At 46.3% G+C, this 18,840-nt stretch overlaps 1 protein-coding gene across 1 annotated transcript; it reads right to left on the reverse strand.

The window, feature by feature from the left end:
* Positions 1-175: 175 nt before the first annotated feature.
* Positions 176-18,521, reverse strand: LOC139394386 (DNA helicase B-like). Its single transcript, XM_071142440.1, has 14 exons — positions 18,291-18,521; positions 17,147-17,506; positions 15,603-15,841; positions 15,079-15,297; positions 14,105-14,941; positions 12,558-12,735; positions 9,028-9,169; positions 8,601-8,746; positions 8,438-8,522; positions 4,336-4,395; positions 3,173-3,458; positions 2,906-3,064; positions 1,858-2,646; positions 176-361 (listed from the first exon to the last, which is right to left on the reverse strand). The coding sequence occupies exons 1-14, from the start codon at positions 18,502-18,504 to the stop codon at positions 248-250; spliced, it is 3,828 nt and encodes a 1,275-aa protein (XP_070998541.1). The 5' UTR covers positions 18,505-18,521; the 3' UTR covers positions 176-247.
* Positions 18,522-18,840: the final 319 nt, after the last annotated feature.

Raw genomic sequence — 18,840 nt, forward strand, 5'->3', positions numbered from 1 at the left:
TAAATATCATTCTTAACTCTTATTTTTAATTAAAATTGCATTATTGGTTATGGGCTTGTAAGTAAGCATTTCATGGTAAGGTCTACACTTGTATTCCGTGCATGTGACGTATAAAATATGATTTGATTCAAATATCCTGGTATCAATGCAGTAGTGGCCATCAATCATAAGATATCCTGGTATCAATGCAGTAGTGGCCATCAATCATAAGATATCCTGGTATCAATGGGTCAGGGAGAGAAGACGTTCAGTCCTGATCGGAGGGTGGACCTTGGAAAAGCCGTTTGCCGTGGGAGGTGGGCGTGCAGAGGGCGAGCTGCTGCAGTCTGGAACAGCCCAGCGGTGATTCGAATGGCTCCACCTACACAGATGACACAACAACAAGATGGAGTCAGAGAAACGTGATAACTCTTCCCAACTGACTCTCTTAGAATAACTACCTCAACCACTTCTACTAAAATAACCCCCCCCTTCCTCCTCCTCCTCCCCACCTCAACCACTTCTACTAAAATAACCCCTCCTCCTCCTCCTCACCCACTTCTACTAAAATAACCCCTCCTCCTCCTCCTCCCCACCTCAACCACTTCTACTAAAATAACCCCTCCTCCTCCTCCCCACCTCAGCCACTTCTACTAAAATAACCCCTCCTCCTCCTCCACACCTCAACCACTTCTACTAAAATAACCCCTCCTCCTCCTCCTCCCCACCTCAACCACTTCTACTAAAATAACCCCTCCTCCTCCTCCTCCCCACCTCAACCACTTCTACTAAAATAACCCCTCCTCCTCCTCCTCCCCACCTCAACCACTTCTACTAAAATAACCCCTCCTCCTCCTCCTCCCCACCTCAACCACTTCTACTAAAATAACCCCTCCTCCTCCTCCTCCTCCCCACCTCAACCACTTCTACTAAAATAACCCCTCCTCCTCCTCCTCCCCACCTCAACCACTTCTACTAAAATAACCCCTCCTCCTCCTCCTCCTCCACACCTCAGCCACTTCTACTAAAATAACCCCTCCTCCTCCTCCCCACCTCAACCACTTCTACTAAAATAACCCTTCCTCCTCCTCCCCACCTCAACCACTTCTACTAAAATAACCCCTCCTCCTCCCCACCTCAACCACTTCTACTAAAATAACCCTTCCTCCTCCTCCTCCCCACCTCAACCACTTCTACTAAAATAACCCCTCCTCCTCCTCCTCCTCCACACCTCAACCACTTCTACTAAAATAACCCCTCCTCCTCCTCACCTCAACCACTTCTACTAAAATAACCCCTCCTCCTCCTCACCTCAACCACTTCTACTAAAATAACCCCTCCTCCTCCTCACCTCAACCACTTCTACTAAAATAACCCCTCCTCCTCCTCCTCACCTCAACCACTTCTACTAAAATAACCCCTCCTCCTCCTCCTCCTCCTCACCTCAACCACTTCTACTAAAATAACCCCTCCTCCTCCTCCTCCTCCTCACCTCAACCACTTCTACTAAAATAACCCCTCCTCCTCCTCCACACCTCAACCACTTCTACTAAAATAACCCCTCCTCCTCCTCACCTCAACCACTTCTACTAAAATAACCCCTCCTCCTCCTCCACACCTCAACCACTTCTACTAAAATAACCCCTCCTCCTCCTCCTCCTCACCTCAACCACTTCTACTAAAATAACCCCTCCTCCTCCTCCACACCTCAACCACTTCTACTAAAATAACCCCTCCTCCTCCTCCTCACCTCAACCACTTCTACTAAAATAACCCCCCCTCCTCCTCCTCACCTCAACCACTTCTACTAAAATAACCCCTCCTCCAGAGTTACATTCTGTTTGTCACTGTCAGGACTGAGCGTCCTCCTCCTCTTACCTTGACCTGTTTATGAGGAGTTACATTCTGTTTGTCACTGTCAGGACTGAGCGTCCTCTTGGAAGGGGTGCTCTCAACCCCAGACCGAGCAGCTAAATGTGAACCCTTCCCCATGTGTCCATCCTCTACAGCGCTGCTGCTAGCCTCCATCTCGATCCCTTCCTCCTCCTCCTCCTCCTCCTCCTCCTCCTCCTCACAAGACCCAGGCTGCTCCTGAGAGGGGTCCTCAGAGCCGCTGTTCATAGGCGACCAGGTATATGCCTGACTGAAAGTGATGTCGTCCATTAGAGAGGTGTCTGAGGCATCTGCCTGAGGAGCTGTTGGAGGCTCATTTCTCCACAGCTTCCTGGGTAGGACCGACGTAGAGTGGGACTGGACACGATTGGCGTGAAGTGGGACTGCTACGCTGGGCGTAGAGAGGAGTCTGGGTGCTGCTATAGGGGTTTTGTAGGGGGTCCTTAGAGACCCGCTAGGTGTCTGTGAGGCCAGAGGAGTGGTCTGTGTAGGCCCGAAGCCTGGGGCTGCCCTGCGAGGTGTGCCCGGCTGTGGTTGGTTCTGGTCTGGTTGGTCCTGCCCCTCAGCCCCAGGCTGGACCAGCAGCTCTTTGACCAGGGTTCCCAGCCGGGTGTTACGTGGGATGATGCGTCTCTTGATGGCCGAGGCCATGCCCTCCTGCTTAGCTATGACATATACACGCTTCTGTCCCCGTGTCACAGCCGTGTACACGTGTTTCCACGTCTGGACGCTACCGTTACCCAGCACGTACACAATCGTCTCGGTCTCCGACCCCTGACGCACAGAGAAGGAAGGCACAGTACAACTGAAGAATTCCATCAGAGAAAATGTCTACTGAACTGCTTAGTTTAAATCATTCTCTCATCAGTTTATGAATGGAGACAGAGAGAATACACACACACACACACACACACACACACACACACACACACACACACACACACACACACACACACACACACACACACACACTGCAGTTTACATTCTCTCATCAGTTTATGAATGGAGACAGAGAGAAAACACACACACACACCTGGAAGGTGTGTATGGTCCTAGCCCAGGCGTGTTGCAGTTTACATTCTCTCTGCAGCTCCCTGAAGGAAACACACAGCTCCCGTCCGTCACCATCATCCAGAGTCAAGTACCTCTGCTTCCTGCTCCGCTGTGAGCCCGCCTCCTCCTCTGTCACGTCCTGTCATAGGAGGAGACACAACCCAAGAGCACGGCTCAGCCAATTAGAATTGAGCAGCTTACAGAATAGCCTAAAACACGTGTAACTATTGGTCCTCTCGTCTCTCACATGTTTAATGAAGAATATCTCTCCGTTACACAGACGCTCTTTATTCTTCTCTTTAGTTTTCATTTTGTCACCACTTCCGTCTCTCTGTGTGGCCCCGTTCCCTCTCCGTCTCTCCCCTCCGTCCAGACCAGGAAGTCTCCGCTTGGTCCTGTCCGTGTCAGATACGTAGCTGTTCTCCAAGTCCTCTTCTTCGGGAGACACTTCCTTGTTCCTGTCTGTGACGTAGCCGTTCTTTGTACAGCAGACTTTATCTCTCGGCTGGAAATCTAGTCGGTTCTTGTTGTTTCTGAGGTAAAAAGATCGACACATCAAACACAAATTATTTATCTATCAACAGATAAGGAGGCCAGCTGGGATTTCTAACAGAAACAAACGGGATCTAGGAGACGAGGCAAGTCTCCTCTGCCTCCTCACATTGCACATTCTTCCTTTTTACAACTGGTACAACAGCTCTATCTGGTGGTCCACTCATTACACAGCAGTAGAAACAATATCTCTTCTTAACCCCCCCCCCCCCCAGTGGCAGAAACGTCATCTCTCCCTACAGCATCTCTTCCTATAGCAGTAGAAACAGCATCTCTTCCTATAGCAGTAGAAACAGCATCTCTTCCTATAGCAGTAGAAACAGCGTCTCTCCCTACAGCATCTCTTCCTATAGCAGTAGAAACAGCATCTCTCCCTACAGCATCTCTTCCTATAGCAGTAGAAACAGCATCTCTCCCTACAGCATCTCTTCCTATAGCAGTAGAAACAGCATCTCTTCCTATAGCAGTAGAAACAGCATCACTTCCTATAGCAGTAGAAACAGCATCACTTCCTATAGCAGTAGAAACAGCATCACTTCCTATAGCAGTAGAAATAGCAACTCTTCCTATAGCAGTAGAAACAGCATCACTTCCTATAGCAGTAGAAACAGCATCACTTCCTATAGCAGTAGAAACAGCATCTCTTCCTATAGCAGTAGAAACAGCATCACTTCCTATAGCAGTAGAAACAGCATATCTTCCTATAGCAGTAGACACAGCATCACTTCCTATAGCAGTAGAAACAGCATCACTTCCTATAGCAGTAGAAACAGCATCACTTCCTATAGCAGTAGAAACAGCATCACTTCCTATAGCAGTAGAAACAGCATCACTTCCTATAGCAGTACAGTAACTTACTTGGTGCGGTGGTCGCAGTAATGTTTGCAGCAAAGCTCATTGATCAAGACACACTCCTTCCTGAAAAACAAACAGCTACAGTTAAGATACAGGTCTTAATATAGAAAACCCCTACTGTCCCTGTAGTATAGAGAACCCCTCTACTGTCCCTGTAGTATAGAGAACCCCTCTACTGTCCCTGTAGTATAGAGAACCCCTCTACTGTCCCTATAGTATAGATAACCCCTCTACTGTCCCTGTAGTATAGAGAACCCCTCTACTGTCCCTGTAGTATAGAGAACCCCTCTACTGTCCCTGTAGTATAGAGAACCCCTCTACTGTCCCTGTAGTATAGAGAACCCCTCTACTGTCCCTGTAGTATAGAGAACCCCTCTACTGTCCCTATAGTATAGAGAACCCCTCTACTCTCCCTATAGTATAGAGAACCCCTCTACTGTCCCTGTAGTATAGAGAACCCCTCTACTGTCCCTATAGTATAGAGAACCCCTCTACTGTCCCTGTAGTATAGAGAACCCCTCTACTGTCCCTGTAGTATAGAGAACCCCTCTACTGTCCCTGTAGTATAGATAACCCCTACTGTCCCTGTAGTATAGAGAACCCCTCTACTGTCCCTGTAGTATAGAGAACCCCTCTACTGTCCCTATAGTATAGAGAACCCCTCTACTGTCCCTGTAGTATAGAGAACCCCTCTACTGTCCCTGTAGTATAGAGAACCCCTCTACTGTCCCTATAGTATAGAGAACCCCTCTACTCTCCCTATAGTATAGAGAACCCCTCTACTGTCCCTGTAGTATAGAGAACCCCTCTACTGTCCCTATAGTATAGAGAACCCCTCTACTCTCCCTATAGTATAGAGAACCCCTCTACTGTCCCTGTAGTATAGAGAACCTCTCTACTGTCCCTGTAGTATAGAGAACCCCTCTACTGTCCCTGTAGTATAGAGAACCCCTCTACTGTCCCTGTAGTATAGAGAACCCCTCTACTGTCCCTGTAGTATAGAGAACCCCTCTACTGTCCCTATAGTATAGAGAACCCCTCTACTGTCCCTGTAGTATAGAGAACCCCTCTACTGTCCCTGTAGTATAGAGAACCCCTCTACTGTCCCTGTAGTATAGAGAACCCCTCTACTGTCCCTATAGTATAGAGAACCCCTCTACTCTCCCTATAGTATAGAGAACCCCTCTACTGTCCTTATAGTATAGAGAACCTCTCTACTGTCCTTATAGTATAGAGAACCCCTCTACTGTCCCTATAGTATAGAGAACCCCTCTACTGTCCCTGTAGTATAGAGAACCCCTCTACTGTCCCTGTAGTATAGAGAACCCCTCTACTGTCCCTGTAGTATAGAGAACCCCTCTACTGTCCCTGTAGTATAGAGAACCCCTCTACTGTCCCTATAGTATAGAGAACCCCTCTACTCTCCCTATAGTATAGAGAACCCCTCTACTGTCCTTATAGTATAGAGAACCTCTCTACTGTCCTTATAGTATAGAGAACCCCTCTACTGTCCCTATAGTATAGAGAACCCCTCTACTGTCCCTGTAGTATAGAGAACCCCTCTACTGTCCCTGTAGTATAGAGAACCCCTCTACTGTCCCTGTAGTATAGAGAACCCCTCTACTGTCCCTGTAGTATAGAGAACCCCTCTACTGTCCCTATAGTATAGAGAACCCCTCTACTCTCCCTATAGTATAGAGAACCCCTCTACTGTCCTTATAGTATAGAGAACCTCTCTACTGTCCCTGTAGTATAGAGAACCCCTCTACTGTCCCTATAGTACTGTCCCTGTAGTATAGAGAACCCCTCTACTGTCCCTGTAGTATAGAGAACCCCTCTACTGTCCCTGTAGTATAGAGAACCCCTCTACTGTCCCTGTAGTATAGAGAACCCCTCTACTGTCCCTGTAGTATAGAGAACCCCTCTACTGTCCCTGTAGTATAGAGAACCCCTCTACTGTCCCTGTAGTATAGAGAACCCCTCTACTGTCCCTGTAGTATAGAGAACCCCTCTACTGTCCCTGTAGTATAGAGAACCCCTCTACTGTCCCTGTAGTATAGAGAACCCCTCTACTGTCCCTGTAGTATAGAGAACCCCTCTACTGTCCCTGTAGTATAGAGAACCCCTCTACTGTCCTTATAGTATAGAGAACCCCTCTACTGTCCCTATAGTATCGATGGTATAGAGAACCCCTCTACTGTCCCTATAGTATCGATGGTATAGAGAACCCCTCTACTGTCCCTATAGTATAGAGAACCCCTCTACTGTCCCTATAGTATCAACGGTGTAGAGAACCCCTCTACTGTCCCTATAGTATAGAGAACCCCTCTACTGTCCCTATAGTATAGAGAACCCCTCTACTGGCCCTATAGTATAGAGAACCCCTCTACTGTCCTTATAGTATTGATGGTATAGAGAACCTCTCTACTGTCCCTATAGTATAGAGAACCCCTCTACTGTCCCTATAGTATAGAGAACCCCTCTACTGGCCCTATAGTATAGAGAACCCCTCTACTGTCCCTATAGTATAGAGAACCCCTCTACTGTCCCTATAGTATAGAGAACCCCTCTACTGTCCCTATAGTATAGAGAACCCCTCTACTGTCCCTATAGTATAGAGAACCCCTCTACTGTCCCTATAGTATAGAGAACCCCTCTACTGTCCCTATAGTATAGAGAACCCCTCTACTGTCCCTATAGTATAGAGAACCCCTCTACTGTCCCTATAGTATAGAGAACCCCTCTACTCTCCCTATAGTATAGAGAACCCCTCTACTCTCCCTATAGTATAGAGAACCCCTCTACTGTCCCTATAGTATAGAGAACCCCTCTACTGTCCCTATAGTATAGAGAACCCCTCTACTGTCCCTATAGTATCAACGGTGTAGAGAACCCCTCTACTGTCCCTATAGTATCGATGGTATAGAGAACCCCTCTACTGGCCCTATAGTATAGAGAACCCCTCTACTGTCCCTATAGTATCAACGGTGTAGAGAACCCCTCTACTGTCCCTATAGTATAGAGAACCCCTCTACTGTCCCTATAGTATAGAGAACCCCTCTACTGTCCCTATAGTATCTACGGTGTAGATAACCCCTCTACTGTCCCTATAGTATAGAGAACAGCTCTACTGTCCCTATAGTATAGAGAACCCCTCTACTGTCCCTATAGTATAGAGAACCCCTCTACTGGCCCTATAGTATCAACGGTGTAGAGAACCCCTCTACTGTCCCTATAGTATAGAGAACCCCTCTACTGTCCCTATAGTATCTACGGTGTAGATAACCCCTCTACTGTCCCTATAGTATAGAGAACCCCTCTACTGTCCCTATAGTATAGAGAACCCCTCTACTGTCCCTATAGTATCAACGGTGTAGAGAACCCCTCTACTGTCCCTATAGTATAGAGAACCCCTCTACTGTCCCTATAGTATCAACGGTGTAGAGAACCCCTCTACTGTCCCTATAGTATAGAGAACCCCTCTACTGTCCCTATAGTATAGAGAACCCCTCTACTGTCCCTATAGTATCAACGGTGTAGATAACCCCTCTACTGTCCCTATAGTATCGATGGTATAGAGAACCCCTCTACTGGCCCTATAGTATAGAGAACCCCTCTACTGTCCCTATAGTATCAACGGTGTAGAGAACCCCTCTACTGTCCCTATAGTATAGAGAACCCCTCTACTGTCCCTATAGTATAGAGAACCCCTCTACTGTCCCTATAGTATCAACGGTGTAGAGAACCCCTCTACTGTCCCTATAGTATAGAGAACCCCTCTACTGTCCCTATAGTATAGAGAACCCCTCTACTGTCCCTATAGTATCAACGGTGTAGATAACCCCTCTACTGTCCCTATAGTATAGAGAACCCCTCTACTGTCCCTATAGCATAGAGAACCCCTCTACTGTCCCTATAGTATAGAGAACCCCTCTACTGTCCCTATAGTATCAACGGTGTAGATAACCCCTCTACTGTCCCTATAGTATAGAGAACCCCTCTACTGTCCCTATAGTATAGAGAACCCCTCTACTGTCCCTATAGTATCTACGGTGTAGATAACCTCTACATGTCTGACCACTCTACTGTGTAATGCATGTCTTACCGTCTGAAGGCAATGAACTGTGACGTGGCGTCATTCCTCAGTCCTGGAGCAGCTTTCAATAGTAGTTCGATAGCCACCTGAAGGTCTGAAAAACAACATCACATTGTGTTGCATTATATTGGTAGTGTTCTGTGTTTTCAGATGGAGTCCACGGTGTACTCACCATAGTCAGAGTCAGAGTCGGTGTTGGGCAGCAGGATGAGGATGAACCTCTTGTCTTCAGAGGGCATGGTGTAACTTCCATTCAGATCCAAGATGGCGTCGTAGTGGAGCGGTCTGAAACTACGATTCATCCCCATCTCTGCAATTCTGATTTTTTTTAAAAGGACAGATGCAGGATTTTTCTTTTCTCATGGTTGGTCATGGCATCAGGACATGACAAAAACAATCTTACAGAATTAGCCATTATTTTTTTTTAAATCAAGAAAATTAGTTTAATATATCTGAATTTGCAAAGTTGTATCTAAAGTTTATTCTATCTACATACTGAATTAATTCATGGTTCTTTTTATTTTATATTTTCAAATAGTCACTGTGGTATTTTTACGTTTGTGTGGAAACTAAAAGACAAAAACCAATGTCATATTTACTGTCCGGCGTTGTTGACGATGAGTTGAGACTCAGCTCTGTGATTGGTCCTCATCTCGATGGCCCAATGGGCTCGGCCCAGACTGTGGAACAGGTCGTACAAGGTGTTTCCTGGCTGGATACTGGGCAGCTGACGCACATCACCTAGACAAACAGGCAGACTGTGGAACAGGCCATACTTCCTGACGGGCTGCCCCCAGGTGGTGAAGGTAAGGAAACAACATTTCCACTTTGCTGACCCTCAACACTGGGGCCCCACAGGGGTGCGTGCTCAGCCCTTTCCTGTACTCCCTGTTCACCCATGACTGAGTGGCCATGCACGCCTCCAACTCGATCATCAAGTTTGCAGACGACACAACAGTAGTGGGCTTGATCACCACCAACAACGAGACAGCCTATAGGGAGGAGGTGAGGGCTCCTCCCTATAGGCGTGTCAGGAAAACAACCTCTCACTCAACGTCAACAAAACAAAGGAGATGATCGTGGACTTCAGGAAAAAGCAGAGGGTTCACCCCCCTATCCACATCGAAAGGACAGCAGTGGTGAAGGTGGAAAGTTTTAAGTTCCTCGGCGTACACATCACAGACAAACTGAAATGGTGCACCCACACAGACAGTGTGGTGAAGAAGGCGCAGCAGCGCCTCTTCAACCTCAGGAGGCTGAAAAAAAAAATGTGGCTTGTCACCTAAAACCCTGACAAAACTTTAAAAGATGCACAATTGAGAGCATCCTGTCGGGCTGTATCACTGCCAGGTACAGTAACTGCACCACCCTCAACCGCAAGGCACAACACATCCCCTGCCCTCCAGGACACCTACACCACCCGGTGTCACAGGAAGGCCAAAAGGATTATCATGAACAATAACCACCTGAGCCACTGCCTGTTCACCCCGCTATCATCCAGAAGGCGAGGTCAGTACAGGTGCATCAAAGCAGGGACCGAGAGACTGAAAAAAAAGCCTATCTCAAGGCCATCAGACTGTTAAACAGCCGTTACTAACTCAGAGGCTGCTGCCTACATACAGACTCAAATCTCTGGCCACTTTAATAAATGGATCACTAGTCACTTTAATAATGTTTACATATCTTACATTACTCATATCTCATATGTACAGTTGAAGTCGGAAGTTTACATACACCTTAGCCAAATACATTTAAACTCAGTTTTTCACAATTCACAAAGCATTTAATCCTAGTAAAATTTCCCTGTTTTAGGTCAGTTAGGATCAACACTTTATTTTAAGAACGTGAAATGTCAGAATAATAGTAGAGATAATGATTTATTTCAGCTTTTATTTCTTTCATCACATTCTCAGTGGGTCAGAAGTTTACATACACTCAATTAGTATTTGGTAGCATTTCCTTTAAATGGTTTAACTTGGGCATCTATTTTGTGAGGTGCACCAGTCCCTCCTGCAGAAAAGCACCCCCACAACATGATGCTGCCGGGCCTCCCGGGTGGCGTAGTGGTTAAGGGCGCTGTACTGCAGCGCCAGCTGTGCCTTCAGAGTCCCTGGGTTCGCGCCCAGGCTCTGTCGTAACCGGCCGCGACCGGGAGGTCCGTGGGGCGACGCACAATTGGCCTAGCGTCGTCCGGGTTAGGGAGGGCTTGGTCGGTAGGGATGTCCTTGTCTCATCGCGCACCAGCGACTCCTGTGGCGGGCTGGGCGCAGTGCGCGCTAACCAAGGTTGCACGGTGTACGGTGTAGCCTCCGACACATTGGTGCGGCTGGCTTCCGGGTTGGATGCGCGCTGTGTTAAGAAGCAGTACGGCTGGCTGGGTTGTGTATCGGAGGACACATGACTTTCAACCTTAGTCTCTCCCGAGCCCGTACGGGAATTGTAGCGATGAGACAAGATAGTAACTACTACAACTACTGCCACGAAATAGGGGAGAAAAAGGGGTAAAAAATATTATTTTTTTTAAATCATGATGCTGGTCCACCCCTGTGCTTCACGGTTGGGATGGTGTTCTTCAGCTTGCAAGCCTCCCCCTTTTTCCTCCAAACATAACGACGGTCATTATGGCCAAACAGTTCTATTTTTGTTTCATCAGACCAGAGGACATTTCTCCAAAAAGTACAATCTTTGTCCCCATGTGCTTTTCTGCAAGAGGGACTGGTGCACTTCACAAAATCGATGCCCAAGTTAAACCATTTAAAGGAAATGCTACCAAATACTAGTCTGGCTTTTTTATGGCGGTTTTGGAGCAGTGGCTTCTTCTTTGCTGAGCAGCATTTCAGGTTATGTCGATATAGGACTCGTTTTACTGTGGATAAAGATACTTTTGTACCTGTTTCCTCCAGCATCTTTACAAGGTCCTTTGCTGTTGTTCTGGGATTGATTTGCACTTTTCACACCAAAATACTTTCATCTCTAGGAGACAGAATGCATCTCATTCCTGAGCGGTATGACAGCTGCGTGGTCCCATGGTGTTTATACTTGTGTACTATTGTTTGTACAGATGAACGTGGAACCTTCAGGCGTTTGGAAATTGCTCCCAAGGATGAACTAGACTTGTGAAGGTCTACAATTTATTTTCTGAGGTCTTGGCTGATTTCTTTTGATTTCCCCATGATGTCAAGCAAAGTTTGAAGGTAGGCCTTGAAATACATCCACAGGTACACCTCCAATTGACTCAAATTATGTCAATTAGCCTATCAGAAGCCTCTAAAGCCAAGACATAATTTTCTGGAATTTTCCAAGCTATTTAAAAGGCACAGTCAACTTATTGTTTTTAAACTTCTGACCCACTGGAATTGTGATACAGAGAATTATAAGTGAAAGTCTGTAAACAATTGTTGGAAAAATGACTTGTGTCATGCACAAGGTAGATGTCCTAACAGACTTGCCAAAACTATAGTTTGTTAACAAGAAATGTGTGGAGTGGTTGAAAAACGAGTTAATGACTCCAACCTAAGTGTATGTAAACTTCAACTGTATATACTGTATTTTATACCATCTATTGCATCATGTCATCGCTCCTCCATATATGTACATAATCTCATTCCATCCCTATAGAAGGTAGTTGTTGGGGAATTGTTAGATTAATTGTTAGATATTACTGCACTGTCGGAACTAGAAGCACAAGCATTTCGCTACACTCGCATTAACATCTGCTAACCACGTGTATGTGATTAATAACATTTGATTTGATTTTGATTTGACAAGGAGTTGGCTGGATAGTGGTTAGCTGACAGCATCCCCTAGACAAACAGTCAGTAAGTCCTAACCCTTAAGTCATTGCAGGGTTATTAAGCAGTGTAGTCTTAATGTCATTCAGATAATGGAGGAGTTTATTGGGATACAAGGTGATTTGTAGATCAGTGATTCCGAGCAGTCTAGTGGACCACATCGTGTTTCCCTTGTGTAGGACAGGAAGTCCATTGCATAGGACAGGAAGTCTTCACCTTACCTAACTCTGTTCCACCTTCACCCCCCCCACACACACACAAACACACACACGTGTTGGCATCACACTTTACATGTCGAACATGTACAGCTTAAACCTGAACTTAAAAAACGAACGTACCCAAGATGACGAACTTCCTGAGCTGTGCGTGCTTGGTGAGCATGGTGAGGACGGAGTGGAGGAGCTGAACACACACCAGACTGCCCTCGTCCACCACCAACACGCGCACAGACGCAAACTTCCACTCCTCAGGAGCCCCGTTGGGGTCTTTCTTGGCCTGCATGAAACTCCACACTACCTGAGAGGGAGGGGTGACAGGGAAGAGTGAACAGGAGGGAGGGGTGACAGGGAAGAGTGAACAGGAGGGAGGGGTTAGGTATCTGTGACCTCTGGAAGTGGCACTATATACAGTCGTGGCCAAAAGTTGAGAATGACACAAATATACATTTTCACAAAGTCTGCTGCCTCAGTGTCGTTAGATATTTTTGTCAGATGTTACTATGGAATACTGAAGTATAATTACAAGCATTTCACAAGTGTCAAAGGCTTTTATTGACAATTACATGAAGTTGATGCAAAGAGTCAATATTTGCAGTGTTGACCCTTCTTTTTCAAGGCCTCTGCAATCTGCCCTGGCATGCTGTCAATTAACTTCTGGGCCACATCCTGACTGATGGCAGCCCATTCTTGCGTAATCAATGCTTGGAGTTTGTCAGATTTTGTGGGGTTTTTTTTGTCCACCCGCCTCTTGAGGATTGACTCGATAAATGATTGATTCGATAAATGGTTGATTTAGGTGCAATCTTACTGGCAATAATATCTTTGCCTGTGAAGCCCTATTTGTGCAAAGCAATAATGACGGCACGTGTTTCCTTGCAGGTAACCATGGTTGACAGAGGAAGAACAATGATTCCAAGCACCACCCTCCTTTTGAAGCTTCCAGTCTGTTATTTGACCTCAATCAGCATGACAGAGTGATCTCCAGTCTTGTCAACACTCACCTGTGTTAACGAGAGAATGACTGACATGACAGCTGGTCCTTTTGTGGCAGGGCTGAAATGCAGTGGAAATGTTTTTTTGGGGATTCAGTTCATTTGCATGGCAAAGAGGGACTTCGCAATTAATTGCAATTCATCTGATCACTCTTCATAACATTCTAGAGTATATGCAAATTGCCATCATACAAACTGAGGCAGGAGACTTTGTGAAAATTAAGCATTTGTGTTATTCTCAATTTTTGGCCACGACTGTACAACACATTAACCTGACTACTGATGTTCAACTGGTTCATTTAGAACAATATGGCCGCCCACGGTGAGTGTGGCCGCCCACGGTGAGTGTGGCCGCCCACGGTGAGTGTGGCCGCCCACGGTGAATATGACTGCTTACAGAAAACAAGTGGAAAACTTGACCTACAAATTACACAAATAATCCTTTGTAAACCATGAAAATGATATAACATGTCAGCTGTTTATTTTGGTCTCACCGAAACCTTTCGATTACAGAGACAAAGCCTACATGGACAGAGAATGTGACTTCTAGCTTTACCCAGGCTAATGTTAGCCATTCAGAAACCTGTTCTGTACCCGGCTAATAGCAGATAGTCAGAACTGGGTCAGAACCATTCTAGAAGTCATTCTAAGGGCAGAACTGTCTCCTGTACCAACCTGGTGCAGGGTGTAGGCCTTGAAGCAGGTCCTCTTGGTGAGCAGAGACGCAGCTCTCCCTGTGGGTGCTGTTAGTAACACCTCGTCCTCTCCCTGTAAAACCCACGACGACGACTTCTTCTCGTCCTTTACCTCCCCCTCTAACTGAGAGAGGAGACTCTTCGACAGGGCTTCTTCCTCCCACGCATCGGCTTCCTCCCACGCCTCAGACCCCAAGGAGTCATTTTCAAAGTCCCAGCATGCCTTCCTGACCTCCTTCTCTGGGCTCTGCTGCAAGGCGGCCTTGAACACCAGACTCACCACCGTTGTCTTACCACAGCCCCCCTTACCGCTGATCACCGTCACTGGATTGAAGCAGATCATCTCTGCTGCACGTACCTGGTCTGGGTCTAAATCTACTGGAGGAGGGCCCTGGTCTGGGTCTAAATCTACTGGAGGGCCCTGGTCTGTAGGGGCTGGTTCAGGTTTGATGTGGTCTGGGACAGAGTATCCGCTGGCTGTTCTAACAGCAGCACTAGTACGGTCTGTCTCTGCAGCGCTGCCATCCATTTCACACCTTTCATTCAGCTCATCAGCCTTCCGCTCTGCGTCGGAGTCCACTTCACCTTGATCCTCCCTACTCCCTCCATCCCCTCCCGTCTTCCTCAGCCTCTGCAGAGCTGAAGCAGTCAGCACCTCTATGACATCCAGAGGTATAACCCAGGGCTCTTCCTGCACCAGACAGCGTAGACACTCAGCTATCCCAGTCTCATAAGAATGCAGGTTCTGCAGCGCCACCTTCTGGCGATCCCGTACCACGACGCCCAGCTCTTTGAGGAAGTGGACTGCGTCCCACACCTGAATGAAAGAACGAGCCGAATTAACTACATTTGAAAATTCAAAAAAATACATATGGAGCTGCCTCAGCAAGCGAACCAACAAACAATACATAAAACACAAAGTGGACAGACGGATTTATTCTGTGTTCCTCGTACCTCCACCTCCATCACGGAGATACACCCTCTCCTGACCTCGTCACACAGGGTGGGGAGCTCCGTGTAGGTACTGCCCGTCCTGCAGCAGTGGTTCTTCAGAGAGTCGTAGACTCGCAGGGCGTTACGCTGCTTCAGAGGGATCTCTTGGAAGAGTTTACACTCATGGAAGGATCTCAGCTGAGCCTCGCAATGGACCACCTTCAACTCCTTGTACATAACCTAGAGAGAGAGGGGAGTAGGGGAGAGAGGGGGAGTAGGGGAGAGGGAGGAGAGGGGAGAGAAAGAGAGGGAGGAGGGAGTAGAGGGGAGAGAAAGGGAGGGAGGAGAGATAAAGGGAGGGAGGGGGGAGAGAGGAAAAGTGAGAAGCGTTTCTTATTTGAGTTCATGTCAAAGCGTGCATGGCAGATTGGAGGGATGCGATGTGATACTTCACTGCTGGATTGGTCCGATCGAAGACTACAGAAACTGTTGACAAAGTATGTTAACCAACCACAGTCCACAACCAGCCAGGAGGTTACGCTTACATAGTTAAAGCCCAGCTTCCAGACGTCCGTCTTGATCATCTCCTCTATTTTGGCCAGCAAGCTGAGATCCTCCTCTTCCTCCTCCTCCTCCTCTATCTGTGTAGCACCCTGTGCCGCAGGATGTTTTGGGCTTTTCTTTCCCCGACTCAGGAGCTCTGTGAAGCGCCCTGGCAGTAGGGTAGGCAGGTATCTCATCACATGGGGGTACAGAGAGGCAGCAGTCACGCGCATCCCTGCAACTGACAGACATACCGATGACATGAGCTGTGTTCCAGATACCCATACTAACATACTGTATGTCAGTCTACTGTAAACCAACGGTAACATTTCAGTTGAGCGCGCTAGGGCTTCACACGTATACCGGAAGCTGATGCTGTTGCTATGCAACCTATTGCTAGCTTGTTAGTGTAACAAATTACTAGCTAGACTTCGGGTGTGTTTGTAACTTCGATCTGGGAGTGTCAGAGTGCGCTCTGGGCGTTTGTAAATTCAGGGCGTTGTCAGATTCAACGGGTGTTGAGCGTTGGTAACTAACTGTACTGCTGGTAACTAACTGTGCTGCTGGCAACTAACTGTGCTGCTGGCAACTAACTGTGCTGCTGGCAACTAACTGTGCTGCTGGCAACTAACTGTGCTGCTGGCAACTAACTGTGCTGCTGGTAACTAACTGTGCTGCTGGCAACAATTGAAATACGTTGTTTTTTTTTGCCGATATTGACCGAAACATTCCACGGGTATTGAGCGTTTGTAAATTCATCAGCGAGTGCTCTGAAATCAGAGTAGATAGCCAGAGCGAATTTACGAACGCACCCCTATGACTAAAAAGCATACTACATACCCAATTTGTGTCACAAATAGTATGGTTAGTATAGTATAGTATGGTATAGCCTGGTATAGTATGGTATGGTATAGTATGGTATGGTTAGTATGGTATAGTATGGTTAGTACTACCATATGGTATGGTTAGTATGGTATAGAATGGTTAGTATGGTATAGTATGGTTAGTATGGTATAGTATGGTATAGAATGGTATGGTTAGTATGGTATAGTATGGTATAGTATGGTATAGTATGGTATAGTATGGTATAGAATGGTATAGAATGGTATAGAATGGTATGGAATGGTATGGAATGGTATAGAATGGTATGGTATGGTTAGTATGGTATAGCCTGGTATAGTATGGTATAGTATGGTATGGTTAGTATGGTATAGAATGGTATGGTTAGTATGGTATAGAATGGTAAAGTTAGTATGGTATAGAATGGTATAGTATGGTATGGTTAGTATGGTATAGAATGGTATGGTTAGTATGGTTAAGAATGGTATAGTATAGAATGGTATAGTATAGAATGGTATAGTATAGAATGGTATGGTATGGTTAGTATGGTATAGAATGGTATGGTATGGTTAGTATGGTATAGAATGGTATAAAATGGTATGGTAGGAGTATTCGAACACAGCTATGGTCTTTACTCACAGCACTTAATATTACCAAAACACTATAGATCAGGGTCAAGATGTATCTCTCCCCCACGTCCACCTACCTGAAACAGAGACCAAGGCTTTAATCTGCTGTGCCAAAGCCCTGTGCTGCTCTCCTTCCTCAAACTCAGCCAGAACTTCCTGCAAGTTAGCAAACTCCACCTTCCTTCCCATCGGCAGCCAAGCAAAGAAGGGGACGACAAACTGTGCGTCCACGCCGCAGGCTGTGAGGAACAGAGACAGGACAGAGTGGTCCGGGTCTCCCTGGAGGTCTGAGCGAAGGCGGTAGGCAGGGTAGCCCCGTAGCACCAGCTTGCCCTTGGCAGCGCGGGTCGTGCAGGTAGCCTCCCACCACGGGTCCTTCAGACTGAACCGGCCCATTACTCTGCATCTCTTACCAGACACGCTGTCCAGGAAATCAACTAGAACGGACATGGGATAGAAAATGAAACAAGATAGTTAGTTATTGAGCTGACTAACGTTAGGTAGCTAGATCATCAGCATGCATTCATCGTGGTGGATTGTATGATAGTGTTTTGTGGGAGGTGGGTATAATTTGTGGGAACGTTCCAACAGGAATCTGTAACAAAAACTTGGTAAAGTACAAGGTTGGCAACAAACAACGCATACAAAAGTAGCATGATCAATTCACCTTGCTAACTAAATGCCGAACAGGCATCAACTCACCACGTAGCTTATTCTTAATGTTTGTTCGTAGGCTACCAGAGAGAGGACAGATATTTTTACGGAATAAACATGCTGAGTGGAAAAAAACGTAATGAAATAGCCCACCCTCTCTACCCGGTATCTTATTCTGCCGCTATACAACTTTGTATACGTTGTTTTGTTGGCAACCTTGTACTTTAACAAGTTTTTGGTTACAGATTCCTCCTGTTGGAACTTTCCCACAAATTATACCCACCTTTCTGTGGGTGTATTAGTGTCACCAACAAGAGATAAACCAGATTGAACAAACTATATACAATTACAGTAGGCTCCTCTCTCTACAGTAGGAGAAATTACAATCAATACAAGCTCGACCGACAAGAGTGACACTGTCGCTGTCCCGTTACACCGAAAGATTGGCAACTTGCTTGTTAGATAAATATGCCTAATTTGTTGCAAGTGACAACCCCATTAGCTAGTTAGGTTAACTTCTACATGTGCATTTATCAAAACTACGATGATCTGTCAACGACCACTCACCTTCGTTTCGGCCCGGTACGGAGGAATTAAACACATGTCCTCCTGAACTAACGCTGTCCATCTCTTTCATATCCAGAAAATCCGGCTGTGCATCTTCTTCCTCCTCATCATCTTCCCAATCAGAGTCGTCATTTTCGTAGTTTTTAACCTTCTTTTCGGGTAAAATGTAACCTACTAGGATTCTGTCACCAAGAGGACACCCCGACTGTGACATTTCTGTTTTGTTTTGCTTATTTCGCGCGTCAATTGAATTTGACAGCTGACATAAAAACAAGGAAGTGGCAAAGCGGAAGTGCTTTTGCCTTTTTTCCGAGGCAACCTAAAAAAAAACTATTGTGTGAGCGCCACCTACCGGCCTGGGGGGTAAGGTGCAGCTTGATGAGTCTCATCTGGTTATCATTAGTCTTACCAGATACCACAACATCGTATTTTAAATCATGAACGCCGTTATAGTTGTGAATTACAGTGAAAGCGGACTATAGTTTGTTTACCTACAAATAATTCAAACGAATTCATCCCACATTGTCAATCTTATTTTATTAATAAAAGG

Source organism: Oncorhynchus clarkii, unplaced genomic scaffold (assembly GCF_045791955.1).
Source record: "Oncorhynchus clarkii lewisi isolate Uvic-CL-2024 unplaced genomic scaffold, UVic_Ocla_1.0 unplaced_contig_4000_pilon_pilon, whole genome shotgun sequence".
NCBI classification, from domain to species: Eukaryota; Metazoa; Chordata; class Actinopteri; order Salmoniformes; family Salmonidae; genus Oncorhynchus; species Oncorhynchus clarkii.

Bases quoted from the DNA above. Each gene is read 5' to 3' on its own strand.
- LOC139394386 (XM_071142440.1), bottom strand. From the start codon at position 18,504: ATGTCACAGTCGGGGTGTCCTCTTGGTGACAGAATCCTAGTAGGTTAC. The intron at 15,298-15,602 runs GTAAGCGTAACC...CTCTCTCTCTAG, and splicing joins GGAAGCTGGGCTTTAACTAT to GTTATGTACAAGGAGTTGAA. The intron at 12,736-14,104 runs GTTGGTACAGGA...CCTCCCTCTCAG, and splicing joins AGGCCTACACCCTGCACCAG to GTAGTGTGGAGTTTCATGCA.